This window comes from Diplotaxodon limnothrissa, linkage group LG23, assembly GCF_057381915.1.
Source record: "Diplotaxodon limnothrissa isolate DT_005_m linkage group LG23, D_limnothrissa_male_GT1.1, whole genome shotgun sequence".
NCBI lineage: Eukaryota > Metazoa > Chordata > Actinopteri > Cichliformes > Cichlidae > Diplotaxodon > Diplotaxodon limnothrissa.
The window spans coordinates 12,798,155-12,816,747 of record NC_140617.1 but is presented as its reverse complement, the minus strand read 5'-3'; the positions used below and the strand labels follow the sequence as shown (position 1 = coordinate 12,816,747).

The window sequence follows — 18,593 nt, the reverse complement described above, 5'->3', positions numbered from 1 at the left end:
TTATCAGCAGAGGAGGTTATGAGCAGAGGAGGTGAGGAAGGAATATAATGAGAGAAGAGTCCAAGCAGCAGGCAAAATGAGCAAAATGAGGTGGTGATACTGTAATATTTATCTGACCTTTGCATTGCCTTTAGTGGTCATTATGAGTGTGTTAACAAGTCGTTAACTCAACTGAGCTGGTTTATAACCAAGCCACAGAGGAGGAGCAGTGCGTCACCCAACATTTGATTTGGAAAATAAACTTCTACAGCTCCTAAATCAGATCCTTCCACTCACTAACTCTAGTCCATGAGCCAAAAAGGCTAAATTTGCTGCTGTTCCTGACAAAACAAATGACAGAGCCATTGATTAATTGCCTTAATGCTGAAAATTAAGCACCACACAGGGAACAAAACAGAAAAAGCTATTATATTTTACCCTAAATATCATAACAGATAATAGTCTTTATTCTTAATGTGCAATTAAAATTAAACTATAGCAGTGCTGATGTAGGTTTACAACAGCAAACAGGGCAAAAAAAAGGAGCAGAGTTGCTAGGTCAAGACTATCCCCTCTAAGGCATAATCATAATTTTCATATCTAAATTAATGACGGAGTAAAAGCAAAGGTCTTGGAAAATCTCAGAAATGGTCCAGTAGGTATTAGCAAAGCGGAAGACATCAATCAGAGTAACAGTAGTGCAGCACTGATGTGCAGTAACGTCTGCTGTGAATTGTCTGTTGGGCTCCTGGTGCACACGTTGATTCATTCAGGAAACAGCGTGGCTGCACACTCATTAACGGTCTCCCTCTCTCTTTGTGACAGTGGTGGAGTGCTCCAGCTATAGCTGTGTTTTGCTGCTACAGGATAAAGAAAAACAAGAGTAGTCCATTTCATTCACAGATCAGCACTGTGGCTCCGTTCCCCTTTAACTGCCAACAAATTGCAGGTTGCTATGGTAACAGAGATCTCGCAGACAGAGGTGGACAAAGAATAAGTCCAGGATGGGAATTTGACTCTATCCCATGCCAGCTTGCTCACACAGACAACACAAGCACTCCTTTTTCTTTCTTTCTTTTTTAGGCAAACAGTGTGCGTTGAAGTATTGGGTATCAGAGCAGATAGAAACAAAAACTAATTAGGAATACATCATCCACAGAACATTAATCTACAAGATATAGCTGATCAGGTCAGACAGCATGTTGGGAGTACTGGGATATTCCCAGTTGGTTAAAAAAAAGAACATCACCATGCATCAGAAGTAACTCTCACCTATAGACATGTACACACTGCAATTTTAGCAATCTCCTAAATTAATTGCAAGCCACCTTGTGCAGCATGTATCCAGTAAACTCAAGTAAAACTAAATACATTATTCTCAACTCTCTCATATCTTCCCAAACTGCAGTCTCTGTATTAGTTGTTTAAGTTTAGCGAGCATTCTAGCAATGATTAAATTTTATATTGGATTCTGATGACTTCTCCTCGTCATCCTCCTTTGGGGAGGTTTTATCAGAGTCTGAAGCTTCCTCAGTCCTCTTAAGGTAACTTATCGATAGGTCTTCTTGTGTCTTGGGTGGTTGTAGCTCTGTATGCTGTATGAAGAGCTTTAATTGCTTGAGTAGAAAAGTGTTATATAAGAGCCAGTTCATTTATCATTCACCAAGGCTGAACAGGTGCACATGTCCAACTGTTAGATGTGTGATGTGTGTGTAAACCAATGCAGATAGCTTTCAGTTTCACTGGCTGCCATATTCATAAAGCTGGTTAGTTAGCTTGGTGATTAGGTACATGACCAATTGTGACTGTGACATAATGGGTGGATAAAACTGCTTTTCACTGGTAAATGTTAAGAAAAAAAATGTACCCACATGAAAAACACACTTTACTCATCCCAGTATTTTTATATACTACTGTTACGTTCCCCTAAAAAGGTCCAGGTGATGAAAGAAGGTAACAAAAAGTGTCCAGGTTGAAAAAAGGAGACAGGTAGGCAAATGGTTAAATTAAAGGGTTTTATTAATGTTTCTATTAATAAATAAACTAAAAAAGACAAACAAGCCTCTGTCACCTTTTAAAGAAATAGAACAACAAAACTCAGGTGTTGGTCAAGGAACTGAAAAGTAAGTCTCTCCACTGGTGCAACACACCAAGACACTCTCGCACTAGGGCTACGTCCACACGTACATGGATATTTTTGAAAACGGAGATTTTCAGTTTTCGTTTTAAAAAATTATACCATCCACACGTAAACGCAAAAATGAAGGAAAACGCTGCTAGGAACATCCCAAAGCAACAGGTGGCGATATATTCCTAACCGTGTAGAAATGTTGGCCAATCAGAAGTCTAGAAGCCTCGGTGGGAAATAGTAAACAAAGATGGCGCGTAGAAGCAAAACCGAGTCCTATGTGTGGAGGGACAGTAACTGTGTGTGTATATGTAAGCATTTAAACACTGCAGAGAGTACAATTAACAGTATTTTGTCTAAGTCGCCCATTGTAGAAATTCATTTCACCGAAACAATAATGTGGCGCACAGTGTGACGTCAAAAAAGGCGCACACCTTTGACGCTGTGTTTAATGCAAAAATGGAGTTTTCGAAAATATCCACCCTGGCAGACGTTTTTGAAAATCTCCGAAAACGCCGTTTACGTGCGGACAAAGGTGCAAACGCATAGAAAAATCTCAGTTTTCAAAAATACCCGGGTACGTGTGGACGTAGCCTAGAGCTCACCTTTCTCTGGCTCTAAGTCAGACCTTCCCAAAGTGTGGGGCCCGCCCCCTAGGGGGGGCGCAGAGCCATTGCAGGAGGGGGGCGCGGCATGAAAAGGGAAAAAAAAAAAACCAATGCTTGGACACTGCTAGTAAGGGCGCCCACACAAATGCAAAGCAGGAGATGAAGCATCGCTGAATATGTTTCCAAACCAACTTCATTCTAAGCCAAAGACTAGAAAATATGGTGAAGCATATCTTCCCTTTGGTTTCACCTGCACAAGTGCCGAGGTAGGTCTCCCCTGCAGAATTGGTCTTTCCTTCGTCGGGAGCAGCGCTGGGCTGTTTAAATCACAGACAAACAGTATCCCACATTCTTGATTTTTAGTTCACAAACACTTCTTGTAATGACTAACTACTCCTGACATTTTGGAGATGTTAGCTCTTTATACAGTAAAGTTACAGCGGGATACAAATAACATCAGGCTGATCCTGCCACGATTTGTTCCCCCTGTCTAAATCACGGACAAACAGTATCGTGTTGCGGGGGAAGCAGCCTGAATAGGGGAGTCCAGACCTCCTTCTCCCTAGCCTACTCCTTCAGCTTATCCGAGTGAACACATAGGTGTTCTCTCCAGTGTGTCCTCTTGAGCCTCCTCCCAGAAGGACATCCCCAGAAAACCTAACCAGGAAGGAATCCAGGAAGCATCCTAGTCAGATGCCCAAGCCACCTCAACTGCCTCCTTTCAAATTCGACAGGTAATGGCTGAACTCATCACGCTATCTCTAACTGAGATCCCAGCCAACCTTTGAAGGAAGGTCACTTCCGCTGCTAGTATTCGCAGTCTCTTTCTCTTAGTCTCTAGCCAGAGCTCATCAATATAGGAGAAGATAGGGAAGTAGGTTGATTGTTGAATTGTTGTAATGTTGCATGTTAGATCTAGTTTTTCTCCAAAGGGAATTTGTGCCTTCCGCTAGAATTTTTCCACAACCTCTGATTTGTCAAACAAATGTGTCATATCAAAATGTCATCCTACTTCTCTGCTAATGTTTTTGGTTTACTGGGATCTGGTCATCCTACAGCAGGAGGCTCCATACGTCCTTCATACCCGGTCTCTGGTGTTATTCAGTAGTCTTTCATTGTTAAAAATGAGGATGAATGGCAGTCACAAGCAGCCAAACAAAGCTGCACTGTTTTCCGTCATTTCACTAATTAGCTAATTATTTTAGCAAACAGTGAGGTGCGGACGACTTTTCATGGAAATAATCAATAACACTAAAAGTGTTATTCAGCCTCATTAAAACATGCTTTGAAATGAGCCTCCTGTACAACAGCAATTTGCTGTTTTCAGACCATTTCAGAATGAAATTCACAAACTGCATCTGCTTTGTCAATAATATTGAAAGCCTTTTTCACAGCAAAACTGCAAGATGTTACCCACCCACCACAACACAAAGCTGCACACAGCATGGGATTATTGTCATAGTAATCATCTTGTTTACTTGTAAAAAAAAGAAGAAGAAGAAGAAACAAGTAAAAAAGAAAAAAAACCACCCATAGCTATAAAACATAAATGGATAAATGTTTTGGATGAGAACTAAAAACAGAGCTCAAATACCAGTTAATGCACACTTTAAACCATTCTGTTTTGTTTCCTCCAGCAGTTTCTCTTGCCATTGAAAATCATACTAAGGTTTAAGCAGCATGTTTCACTTTCTACAGAAATAACAGTTTGAATAGTTACTTAAATATTACTTAACTGTATAGTTTCACCAAGTTTTCATGTCAGCTTTAATGTCCACAGTTGTCATGCTGCTCCAGTCTGCCTTGCTAAATGTTGGTCCCAGGCAAAGCAGGTTTATGATGTAACTCACACCTGTGACGATCAATGAACCTAGATCCCTACTGCTGTCTCTGAAAGATGACTTATAATCTGATTTAGCACCATGTTGTTTGGTTAGTCACCCTTGACCAGACTGAACAACACCAGTAAAGCTGAAGTTAATTTACAAATACATCAGACATTCATGAAGCACAGCTGACAACAGGTCATTTTTGAAACTGTTGTTCACCCATGAAGCAAAGTACTGAATAGATGTTAAAAAATGTAAATGTTGTGTATCAGTTACTAACGATACAACCAAATCGAATGCCAAAAGTATGAAATCAGTTTCATACTTCATACTTTCATAATAAAATAAATGCATCTTTTTAACTCATATATTTTAGCCAACACATTTACTGAGTTTTCATAGTAAAGAAATATTACTTTAGGTATTGTGTGGCTTTCAGTGGCTAACTTAAATATAGACAGCAGCAGAATAAAAGTCATACAATAGCTGTGTCCAAATTCAGAGGCCGCATCCTCCTGAGGCTGCATTTGTAGGCAGATTATGTCACAGCGATGCGACAAAGGCTGTCCAAATTCGTAGACTCCGACAAATGCAGCCGACAAATGCGCCCTCCTTCTCCCCAGATTTCAACGATGGGCCGGGTGTATCTTTTGTGGCCCCACCTATCCCAGAATTCATAGCACGGACAAGCTAAGTTTTAATAGTTTTAATATTACTCTTTCTGGGTCACAAAATAAACTTTTAAGATATTTTCAGGCGAGGATGTAGCCGTGTAAACTTCAAATATCTGCTCGATTTATCAAGATATCACATATTTGCAAAAGTGCTCCGACGTTTTCGGAGACGTCTGTTACCCACCAGCTTCATAGGTGACCGGGAGGTCGAGGCTCACTAGAGGCGGCAAGAACAGTGAACTCATCATTTTCAAACCCCCCGCGGTCTTTCGCTACTCAGGTTAAACATGACATATAAGTCACTTAGATAACTTAAAAATGTTATTGGTTGGCTTTTTTCAGTGTTTTATTTTGAGTAAATCAGTTTGGGTGAGATTACAGCTGAATAAACATCAAACAGAAAACTGGTTAAACAGAAGTGTGAGATGGTCGAGAATTTACGCCATTGTCCTGTTATATTTTAGTTAGCAAGGAGCAGACAGCTGAGCTTATTAAACTCCACCGAGACAGCTGGTGATGCAAATCTGAAGACTAGACTGTCCAGTTTCACAGCAGATCACTTCCGGTTTTCTCAGTCTTTCTCAGCCCACGTAGACCACGAAGGCCGGGTTCTCCGAAGGATGCGGCCTCTGAATTTGGACACAGCTAATATGCTGACACAATAGCAAAAGCTAGCTTTCACAGCAACGGCGTTTGACTGAAAAAAAAAAAAAAAAGATGAGTAAGAGTCACACGTGTCACTAAATTTGTAGACTTTTGTAGATGGTGATTACCAAACAAAAATTAAAGCCGAAATAAAGTTATGTTATGAGATATAAGAAAAAGAAGTGCACAACTCATAAAGGAATCAATTTCTCATCCACCACATGTGAAGGGAGCCATAAAGATCCATATGTGCACGCTGAAAAACATTCTGCACATAGAATGAACTGAAGCGCTACAAAGAGTATTGAAAGCACATGCTAGAGCCCTTACAGCAGCATCATGAATCATTGTGCAGCTTGTTCATAACACAATGCATTATTGAAAGCTAATAATAGCTTAAAGTACACCTTTATCCACGCACTGCATTTATTATTTGTCATTCTTTCAAATGGGACAGGTTTTTCACACAAATGACAGCTAAAAACTCCTCATCGTCAGTAAATGTTAATCTAACAAAATCACACATGAAAGTACATACATAGCACACCGTGCAGGTTTACTACCCATATTAATTAAAAGGAAAGCCCTTCTATGAGGTCAGTCATGGGCGATCAAAGAGGGAAGTGTTTAATTTGGTCTATATCGTATTACTTTGTCTTGTAAGAGGGGATCAGGGTTTTTTAAAATAGCCTTTAACGTGAATCCTCTTAAGCTCCCTCACTCCACTCTTAATTACAGAGGGCAGAGCATGTTTAATCCCTTCTTGATGAGGAGGAGCATTAGCTGTGGATAGAGGAGACTTTTTTAGAAATCAAATGAATTTCCCCATTGAATCCGTTTAATTAATTAGTTCATACCGGCAGAGAAACGATAGTATCACAAGTAACCCAAATACAGCAAGATCAGCAAACAGGCAGCAAACAAGATATGAGCAAATGTTATATTCATAAATAGAGATCTTCCCACCAAAATAATAAAATAAAAGTAAACTTATTGTGTGTTTATTGTGCATTTTTCTTATGAAACATTTGTGAATATCTTTGTCACAAAGTAGTACATTTAAACTTAAACTGATGAGCATAGTCATTTCAAGAATGCAGTCTGGTGATGAGAAGTTACAGTAGTCCAACTGTGAATGAGAAATAATTTTGTAGTGGTTTTGAGTATTTTAAAATGGCTGTGATTAGGTTGGGTTAACTGAAGGCAGCTGTATAATCACACACGTTACTTCTGTGCAGATATGTTATATACCCCAGACTCGAGATGATTAGGAATAAAAATGTTCAGTGAACAGTTTGCTTCTATTGTGTGATCGTATTTATAAGATGCAGAATATCTGTTTCTCTATTTTCTGTCTCTCTGGGCAAGCTAGGGTCTACATGTACCATATGCTACAGCCTAAGGGCAGAGTTGTAGTTCAGGGCATTGGGTTTGAGAGGACAACTGCTGTTGCCTGCTAAAGTTGTCAGCATGTGGAGTGTAGCTCATTTGTGGCATAGCTGCCATTTCCCTTGGACTGTATGTGTTTTTATCCCTTTTATGTGATGAATATTGTAGCTGGACTTGTTTCCCATTTCTCTCCATGATTTGATTCATTATAATTTAGCATTTTTACTGGTTGTCATCTTTTGCCCATGCCTGAGAGAGTTGGTCAGACCTAGATCTGTGTGGGAGATGAAGACTCCTCGTTGTTTACGTGAACACACTGGAATTAATCAGATAACTACACGCATATTTCCTTTAATAATGGTGTTCTGGCCTCTGTAGTAAAATGTTGTGAGCATCATGAGTGGAGTGCTCATTATGCTCACAATAATGAGCATAATGAGCACTGAGTTCTAGCAGGACAAGAACAGAGATGAATTCACAAGATACTTTGTAACCTTCACTGGTGCTTGTTTCTCTAGTATGATGAGCTCTAACTCCTGACTGAAACTCTTCAAATAAACAAAAGAAAGGTATTCAGAGGAATCATTCACCCTGGACTGGGGATGAACTAATAAGACACTACTTTAGAGTACAGAAAAAAAGATATGGAAATTCAGCTTGGAAAATTGTGGTGAAATAACTCAAAAAGAAAAACGTATCCTGTGTTAAGGAAAGATTTTTTATTTATTTATTTTTAAACATGTTTACGAGCTTAATTGGAGTGACAAATTGTTTTGTGTATTAGTTGAAGTTCTGATAAAACTGGTATGACACTCAGGCTTGAGACACAAATGATCTGATAGACGACCAAATAAAGAATATAATTATATACACACAGGATGGGCAACAACAGACAGCTAAATCAAATCTCTTAAGAGGACATGGGAAGTAAAACTAAAAGTAAGACACAAATGACTATCAAAACACGTCAGAGAATAAAACAAAAAATGCATAATGGAGAGTAAGACTTGCCAACAAGATACAAGATGATAATTAAGAACTTTGAAGACAAGAGAAACAAAGACTAACCAGACGCTACTATTAAAAATAAATAGTGCTGTCAGCATTAATCTCGTTAAAATGACATTAAGGCCATAACCGCATTAACGCGGCAAAACTCTGTTAGCGAGTTAACGCGGATCGCCCCGTGCAATGGGCTGCACGATGCTAACGCTTTAAAGAGCTAACCACGCTAACACGTTGACACTGTGCACGGGGCAATCTGCATTAACTCGCTAACAGAGATTTGCCGCGTTAATGCGATTATGGTGTTAACGTCATTCTGACAGCACTAAAATACATAATTTTTTTTTAAAAACTACAAAATAATAAGTTCAACATCAACACTCAGATTGTAATTGTAACTGAAAATGCTAAATACTAAAGAATTTAAAGTTCACGAAACGCAAAACTTTGAGTTTCAAAACCAGGGCCATTGCATGCTGGTACCCTTTGGTACGCTGGTGCCTAAATAACTACATTTCTGTTAGATGACAGCAAAGCTAGCTAATATTAGCGTTCCAATATTTAGGCTGTAATGACTTCTTTTATCATTTTGCTGCATCCTGCTGTGTGAGCAAACATTACTGATGTGAAAACTAATAGAATTAGTTGTTATCTAATCCCATCATTTCTAGATCCACGAATTGAAAATGTCACGCTTGGTTAATGTGAATCCTTTCATTTTTATAACATAAGCTGTATTTGACTTTAACAGCCTACTTCTCTTTTTGTATGCGTGCGTTTTCTGTTTGTTTTTTACATTTACAAATCTCACTTGTACATAATCAAATAAGTGTGTGATTTCTACATTTAATATCTGGTGCAGTAATTGTGCTTTTAAATTGTTTTTGTTGTTGTTGTTGGGGTTTTTTCCACAGTGGAAAAATTGATTTGTCATAAAAAGAAAAATCCTTTCCGCAGAGACTGGGAAAACTGTTCCACCAGGGCTCCACTCATAATATTCATATTACTGTACTGCAGTGGGTGGAAAAAAATGAATTTATTTGCATTTCTTTTTGCCAGCTACATGAAAACATGTCTAAAATCTGTGCTATACTTGACAGGTCTCCCAGCGAGACATCCCAGTGAGCGCAGTGAGACTGTGGAAGTGACAAATCAACTGTGCACACAATGCAGAAATTTTGATTCTATGCCTGTGCTTCAAGAGTTAAAATGTCGAGTGCAAAAAATATTGTCGGGGCTTCAGTGAGCCTCTCTCTTTGGTCTTTAGACTTTGAGTAAAGTGTGACAGGAAGTAAATCCATCTCTGCTTGTGATGTGATCAACAGTAAATAATGTGCAGGAAGCCGAGGGAGACGCACAAAGTATATTTAACATGCTGATCACTGGGATCCATCAATCATCCAGCACAAAAACGAAAATAATCTCTGGATGGCTGGAAATGTTTGCAGAGTCAGGCCAGTATAGCGTGTGCACTAGTATCCATTGTTTACTGCCGCTGGTACAACCTGCTTTGTCGTCTCCATGAGCAAACTGTGTATTCTACCAGTGTGGCACAAGCAGCACACGTCATAGTGAAGAACCTGTCCAACCAGCGAGCTGGCACTGTTGTGCTGTAGATCTCTGGTGGATCTATTAATATATATTGCTTGCTTGATTGAAATTCAAGTCCCCGCTCACCCACATAGGGCTTTTGAGATACTCGGCTTATCTGTCTTCTCCTCAGGTTGATGTTGAGTGGAGCAATTACGGGGATTAAGTAAGGTCATAAAGTTTGTGCAAGACTGATAAAGGCTTAATAAGTGCATCAAAACTGAGAGTATTGAAAGAAATGTGAACAGACACACCCTCCAGTCAGAAAGGCAAAAGAAATGGGGCAAAATAAGTGAAAACACCTGTTTGGGTGGAGTTTGGAGCAACATGAGTAAAGAATCACCTGTGTGACATTAAGGGAATTAAAAATAGGTTTGTACTGCAAGTCAGTACAAAGCACATTAGGACCACTTTAGCTAAAAAACAAAACAAAAACAACAAAATTGTTATCCTCTCTGCAAGGACAGTAGGAGGATCTGAAGTTTGAGTCAGCGTTAGAAGACTCATTTTATTGTTCTATAAGCATTAATATGTATGGGTCACAAAATAAACTTTTAACATATATTTTAACGTAAAAATGTAATTGTTTGGCTTTTTTCAGTGTTTTATTTGCTCCGGAGTAAATTGGTTTGGCTGAGATCAAAGTTATTAGATTATTAGATTAGATTAAATAAAACTTTATTAATCCATCAGGTGGGTTCCTCCGGGATTTTCACACAGCTGAATAAACGTCAAACAGAAAACTGATTAAACAGAAGTGTGAGACAGTCGAGTATTTACGCCAGTGTCCTGTTATATTTTAGATAACAAGGAGCAGACGGCCGAGTTTATTTAACTCCACCGAGACAGCAGTGACGCAAATCTGAAAGCTAGACTGTCACATTTCACAGTCTCGCACTTCCAGTTTTCTTGGTCTTCGAAGGACCCGGGCCACGTAGACCGTGAAGGCCGGGTCCTCCGAAGGATGCGGACTACGTCCTTTTCTTGCATTCATCAATGCTGGGTTAGTGAAAGATGGCAGCAGCTTCCACTCTTCTCTTAACTCCTCCATTAGCTTGTTAGCTTAGCATAGTTCATCTCATGTTTCGCATTTGTCAGCAAAGCATTTCTCAGTGTCACTCTGACAGAGTATGTCTGCTTTAAACCTGAGTAATGCATAGCTAAAAAAAAAAAAAAAAGTATTTCACAATGGATTGGAAAGACACAGACAATCCCAAGAAAAAGAAGGTATGAAAAGGTGAACAGGGCTGATATTTTCATGAGCATCACAAACTGCTACAGTTTTGTTATCAGAATGTTATCTGTTCAGTCCATTAACATATGGGAAGCCCAGGAGAACCAGATGAATATTTTATTTTATCTGGTACACACAGGCAGGCTGCCTGACTCAGCCTGCTCAGCTGGAGAAAGGCCCAAAAGTGCAGAACTCTGTGGAAACCTCCTGAAACATGGCAGACATTTCTCAGCGTATGCATCAGTGAGCAGCTCTGATAGGAAGTCATCCTGATCTTTGAATGTCATCTCCAGGTCTCCTTAACGCAGCCATGCTCTGTCTAATCAAAGGAGCTTTTACATCTGAATGTTGTTCAGGCAAAACAGGAAGGATCATGGTTGTGCGTCACTTCTGAGCGTTTAAAGGTGAGCACATCACATCCAGGGAGGAAAACTAAGAGAGCAAAGGCCATGAATTCTCACAGTAGTTGTCTGATAACAATAGTTTAAAAATTGTCCGTTTATTGTAATACTCTCTTTGGATTTCTGGAAAATATTATTGGGGTCAGTGACCACAATAAATATGCTTCAACTGTCATTGAGAATGACCAAACTGAACACCAGATAAGTGGCTCACAGAAGAGCTGGATTAGCTCCAGCTCTAACAAAATGTCAGCAGTTATGCAAAACAGCAAAGCAAACAACAGAAAAAGTGTCTCCGTGTCAGCCAGGATGCAAGCCTCTGCAGCTGTGTCAGCCTAATTGGACAAATGTTGTCAGAGACCTCAGTCATTAAAAGAAAAATTAAATGTTTGTCGGTGCTGAAGAAAAATCTTTGTTTTGTGTATGACCTATGAAGCTTAATTCTGTAATAAAACAGTCAAAAAGTCCAAACTGGACTAAGAAACAGAGATTATAAACACCCAGAGGGCTTATTGCAAAATGAGAAATGGATAAGTAAAAAGCACATGTGAAATTAAACTAGTAACACTGATGAGATCAGAAGGGAAAAAAGCAGGAAGTAAAACAAAAACAAGATGCGTGAGGAAACTAACTTTCAGAGTAAAACAGGACGTAACCTTGTAACAGCGTTTGCCAGAAGTGTGAGATGAAGACCTAATGCCAACATGAAGACAGAGATGGGGGAACACAGAAGACGTGAGAGGAAAGCACTAAAAACTCAGTAGACATGACAGGGTGCAAAATTCAACCAAAAACAAGAGCTTGCTGGCTCAGAGATCCCCCTTTGGGATTTTGGATGTTTTGCAGTATCGATCACCTGAGGGAAGGTGTGAGTGCAGGTTGAAGCGCATGGGAAGGGATACCAAGAGTCACCTCCACAAGGGACAAATTAGATGAATGAGGGATCACTTTTACAAATTTTTTTTCATCATCTGGCAACCACAACTCTCTGTTTAAAGGAAAAAAAATCAGGGTGATCCACTGAGTAAATAGTGAAGTATTTCAGATCCTGGTAGATCTGCTGGCAGACGGGCTGTCATTGTCATCCCATGCTAAAAACACTCTTGACAGCGTGTGACTGTGTGTGTCAGAGAAAGAGAGGTTTTAAAGTTTAGTGGAGATGAAAAAAGCAGGTTGAGCCTCCAGCTATAGATGACTCTAAATCCTGAAACACATTAAATACATTAATGTATAATGATAGAGCTCTCTGAGGTCTTTAATTAACTACCCGTGATCCTGAGCACAGTTCGACAGGGGCAACAAAGTGGATGCTACATATTTCCAGTGACTCTAACCAGCTGAGGTGTCCCCCACTTCACGTTCCCCTGGGAGTAAAAAGTGTTAATATGGAACAGCAGTCCTACAGGAACTGCATGCTGTACATCGATCTATGCTGCTGGAGTTTTGCTGGCCTGGAGCCTGACTCATTAAAGGAAAAACAAGAGTCAGTTTTACTCTCTCACTGCTGGTAAACAGTGAAAGTAGAGCTGTGAATGTAGCTCGAGAGAGTCAGTCTAACTGAAGAGCCAGAAAGCATTTCCCACACAGAAACAAGAAACGCAGTTTGTTTTCTACTGTACCAAAACCCTTCCTCTTCTTCATTCAGCTGCTTCTTTTCAGGTGTCGCCACATCTGCACATCTGAGCATCTGCTTCTATCTCACCCTATCCCTAGCATCCTCCTCTGTCACACCAATCATCTGCATGTTCTCTTAACTACATCCACGAATCTTCACCCTCTCCTCTTTGTGTTCAGCAAACAGTAGCAGTTTGCGGTGGCACCCTGATCAACTAACGATTGATTAGGGAATCACATTCTTCATGAGCTGCACGTTTGACTTGGCAAAGATTCTGTCCCGGATCCCATTTATCTGGGCTTGGGACCGACACTAGGAGTACACTGGCTTGTGCAGGTTTTGGGCTTATCCAAGGAACTTCAGGGTTTACTCTGCTAAGTAGGTGGTTCACTTACCAGACTATATCGCCATAGTACCTTTTGGAGCTGGTTAGGTTCCAGATTAGGGATCAACAGTCAATCCTCTGGAAAATAGCATCACCATTCCTGGAAGGTCTTTTGACCTCTGGCTGCAGAATAGACGAGTCTAAAGTTTTTCAATAGTGTCTAAAGTCTGTGTTTCCCTGATGAGCATCTGTAATAAATATAAATTCTTACACGCAAATTTATTCCTCGATTTATTTTTTCGTTCTCCTTTTGGCTGTTCAGGATGTTGGGCTGTACAACGCATACAGAAAAACAGATAAAGTAAGAAGATGCTGTTCAGTGCATTGAGAGCATTTACATGATGAATATGATTGCTGAAATAAATCAGTGAGTTTACATGTACACAATCCACTAGGTGGTATACAATGCTTCGACCACAGTCTACAACTGCTTTCTTGTCTCATCGGTTCTTTGCAGTTAAATTGATGCTGCCTTTGACACAAACCATTAGAAAATCCCTTTCACTGGATCTTGTTGTAAATATAAACAGAAGTTTGGTAAACCACTGGTGTAATGTTCGTGATTGGTTTTCTAAACAGGCCACTTTTTTCTTTTTTTGTTTCTTTTTTGTCTGTTTCCAAAAGAACGGACAGTCTGACATCAGCGAGCACACCTTCAAATGCTTACACTAGTTATTTTACCCTGTGAAGCCATAGCACCATGTACACCATAATGGACTGGTGACATTTTTGTTTCAGAAATTTCTTGCATTTTGGTCAAAGCTCAGATAAATCTGGTCCCTGATGGTCTACACTTTACTCAAAGACACCACTTTTCCGTGCTTTGAAAAATATGGCTGCAATGCTTCATATAATGCCGGTAAACTGAGCAGTCAGGTTACACATCACGTTACAGTGAACTCAGACTCTTGGAGGAGTGGTCACACAGTTTCTTTGGATTTCTGTGCAGCAGGTACAGTTCACATGTTCCATCCCAGTCCGATGTGCGTGGCCAGCAGGTAGCACATGCCGATCATGCATGTCATTATCATCATGGGGAATCCCAGCCTGTACAAAACAAGAGAAGAGCAAGTTAGTTGCAATGTGTCCTAGGATGTGTCCTAGGATGCTTAAGGCGTGTGCTGCTGAACTTGGGGAGCCGCTACAACGAGTCTTCAACCTCAGTCTGCGACTGGGGAGAGTGCCCGCCCTATGGAAGACATCCTGCATCGTCCCGGTCCCCAAAAAGAACCGGCCCAATGAGCTGAATGACTTCCGACCGGTGGCACTGACGTCACATCTTATGAAGACTCTAGAGCGGCTCTTCCTCAACCTCCTCCGACCACAGGTACAACATGCCCAGGACCCACTACAGTTTGCATACAAGGTGGGTGTCGGAGTGGAGGATGCCATCCTGTACCTCCTACACAGAGCCCACTCACACCTGGATGGGGGAAAAGGCACGGTCAGGATCCTGTTTCTTGACTTTTCCAGTGCCTTTAATACCATCCGGCCCTGTATGCTTCAGGAAAAACTGAACAGGATGGAGGTGGACCCCTGCCTGGTGGCTTGGATCTCCGACTACCTCACCGACAGACCACAGTATGTCAGGCTGAAGGACATCACGTCTGACACAGTGGTCAGCAGCACAGGAGCACCACAGGGAACTGTGCTGTCCCCTCTTCTCTTCACCCTGTACACCTCTGACTTCTGCTACAACTCTGAATTATGCCATATTCAGAAGTTTGCAGACGACACAGCCATCATGGGGTGTATCTGGGATGATCAGGAAGAGGAGTACAGAAGTCTGGTGAGGAACTTTGTCACATGGAGTCACACAAACCACCTGCAACTCAACACCTCAAAGACTAAGGAACTGGTTGTGGACTTCGGGAGGTCCAGAGAAGGTCCACTGCCAGTTCAGATAGAGGGGGAGGAGGTGGAGGTGGTCAACAAGTACAAGTACCTCGGGCTGTGGATGGACAATAAACTGGACTGGTCATGCAACACAGAGCACCTGTATAAAAAAGCCCAAAGCCGACTGTACTTCCTCAGGAGGCTGAGGTCTTTTAACATCTGCAGGAAGCTCCTGAGGATGTTTTACCAGTCAGTGGTTGCTGGAGTACTTTTCTATGCTGTGGTGTGCTGGGGGAGCAGCACAGCAAAGAGGGACTCATCCAGGCTGGAGAAACTGATCAGGAGGGCTAGCTCTGTGGTCGGCATGAAGCTGGACACTCTGGTGACAGTGGCAGAGAAAAGGACATTAAAGAAACTGATGGACATTATGGACAATGCTGGGCATCCTCTGCACACGGCCATAAACAACCAGAAGAGTCTGTTCAGTGACAGGTTGCTTCTCCCCAAGACAAGAACTAACAGACTTAAAAACTCCTTTGTCCCACACGCCATCAGACTGTTTAACTCCTCTCTGGAGGGGAGAGGGAGGGGAAACAGGAGGACAAAGGAGGGGGGAACAACTAAGCTGTAGTGCCTCTTCACCTCACTGTACAATACCTTGTGCAATACTTTTTGTAAATAGTCAACAGTGCAATAGACTCAATACTTGAAATGTGCAATTCACTTGTATTTTTATTTTTTATTCCTATTTATTCTATTTATCCCCTTTGTATATTTTATTTATATTTGTCTCTGTATTTATATATGTGTGTGTGTGTGTGTGTGTGTGTGTGTGTGTGTGTGTGTATATATATATATATATATATATATATAACAGTTCTGTAACTGTAACTTTGGTCGTTGCTGTGCTTTTTTTGGAAGTCGAATTTCCCAGAGGAACCCACCCGAGGGATTAATAAAGTTCTATCTTATCTTATCTTATCTTATCTTATGATCAGCACTTCAGTCAGGATTATTGGAATAAAAAGATTTACGGGCTGCAGTAACCTGCATGTGGGGGCCTGTCTCTGATCAGGGCATATACAGAAAGTCAGAAACAGCAATAAAGGAGGAGCAGGGGGACAGGTGGGTTGTCAAGTGGCTTGCAGATGTGCCCTAGATTAGCCATTTGAATTAACAGGATAGTATGAATTGTCCTGGACTAGATCTATGCTTCACTTGTTTTCTTTTGTTGAGATAAATATAGTTAGCCACTCAGAAAAGTCACAGAGCTCAACCTCCACCAATATGACCATTTTAAGGAAAATTATTTGGAGTCTCACCAAATGCTCCCTCTGTCCACCAACTCTTGTGTAATTTGTCTCTTGCCTTGGAGAAGGAGCTGGTTGGCAGTGTTTTTGTAGTTGTTGTCATCATCTTAAAATGTATTCATTGTTCCCATCAGTGTGTGTCTTCTATTATTTTGCTATTGTTGCATGATTCAATGGAAGCTGTTAGTTTAGCAGGAACGTAAGCTCCAGTACACACAGAAAAAGAAGTCAAGAAATGTTGTTTACTACTTTTATTATTTTCTACTATATACCTTTCACTCTTACTGAAGCAAACAGCAATTTGCTTCAATAAGTGTAAAGCATCGTGTAATGTCACATGAAGTCATAGCTTCCATTTATATTTATCCTGGTTTATTCTCTCAAATTTCTCCTTTAAAAAAATATATTACCAAAAATGGCATTAAAAAAATCCTGGCACTAAAGCTAGGTTTGAAAAAGTAATAAAAGACCTTTATCTTACAGGGATTTTTCTTCTCTTTATTATCACCTCTCTTTGTGAGAGACATATTTTGACCTTTGGCAGCCACAGACAGTCCAACTCCTCATATAAAGAAAACCAAATTATTGCAAAATCCAGTCTTATTGATGTGTGACACTTTGCTGAGCTCCACAACTTACTCTGTCTTCACTCAGCCTGCAGCACAGGGAGATCAGAGCTGCACAGCCGCTCAGAGCCGTTAAAAATTCAGCGTCTTGATCAAGGACACATCAGCCTGCAGGTGAAGGCTTGTCTTCCTGCACGCTAAAGCTAGCAGATGCTCCGAGACATGCACATTGCGTACAACGGAACAATCTAAAAAGTCCTCGGCTGCATGCACACATCTCATTAGTCCAAAGTTGTTTATTGAAACAGAAATGGCTTCACATGGTGACATTTTTAAAGGCCAGCTTTCTTCTGAATGTAATGACTGAAATGTAGTCCCCCTGGATGAAGCATTGGTGGTGACTGCTGCCATGTATGTTTCTGCTTCTCACCCCTGAATTAGTCTCCTTAATTAAAATGTGTCCTTAGATGACTCCTGAACTGCAGATGGCTCGTGTTTGGATGTCTACCATGTCCTATATGGACACATGGCAGCTCCGAGGGCCAGAGATCTGTTCATCCTCACTCTGTGCCACGGATCACTTTGGAGGACAAAAACTGCATGTATATTCAGCGTGCCAGCCATCAGTCTTCATCAAAGCAGAAAAGGACTAATTAAGACTAAAAAATAAGAGAACATATCATTAAAATATCATTGAGAGCAGATGTTGCTCTCACTCTGACAGCCTGAAGAGAAAAAGTTTGGGCCAAATCAGCCTGGAAAAAAAACATAAACATACAGCTGCTATATTATCTGTGTTAATCTTTATATTAGGATTAAAGACAAAATGACGACAGTTCATTCAAATGCAATTATTATGACGATAAACATTATATTTGGCTTATGTGTGGTTTTATGTGTATAAAGCACACAGATGCTTATATGAAATCAGAAATCAGAAATCAGAATGGGTTTATTGCCAGATGTTGAGGTTTACAACATTAGGAAATTGCTGCGGTGCTTCAGTGCAGACAATAAGAATTAAAGTGCTATGTAGAAAGAAAGATATGTGCATGAGATATACATGAGATATATACATGAGAATAAGAATTATGAGTGCTACGTAGAAAGATATATACATGAGTGCAGGTGGTGATCAGTGCCAAACATGAAATGATGCAGTTACACAGCGTAGGGTCATGTGTTAGTGGCGGGGACAATCATGTGGTTATTGTTCATGTGTCCAACAGCAGAGGGGAAGAAACTGTTCTTGTGGCGAGAGGTTCTGGTGCGAATGGACCGGAGCCTCCTGCCTGAGGGGAGCAGGTCAAACAGACTGTGTCCAGGGTGAGAAGGGTCAGCTGAGATCCGGGCTGCACGCCGCAGTGTCCTGGAGGTGTACAGGTCCTGCAGAGATGGG

At 40.7% G+C, this 18,593-nt stretch overlaps 1 protein-coding gene across 1 annotated transcript in view; it reads right to left on the bottom strand.

The window, feature by feature from the left end:
- Positions 1 to 14,441: 14,441 nt before the first annotated feature.
- oca2 (oculocutaneous albinism II) overlaps positions 14,442 to 18,593 on the bottom strand; it is an 83,527-nt gene continuing 79,375 nt past the window's right edge. Inside the window, exon 23 of the mRNA XM_085347762.1 lies at positions 14,442 to 14,529. Within this exon, the coding sequence (XP_085203888.1) occupies positions 14,442 to 14,529 (88 nt within the window). The remainder of the gene's footprint in view (positions 14,530 to 18,593) is intronic.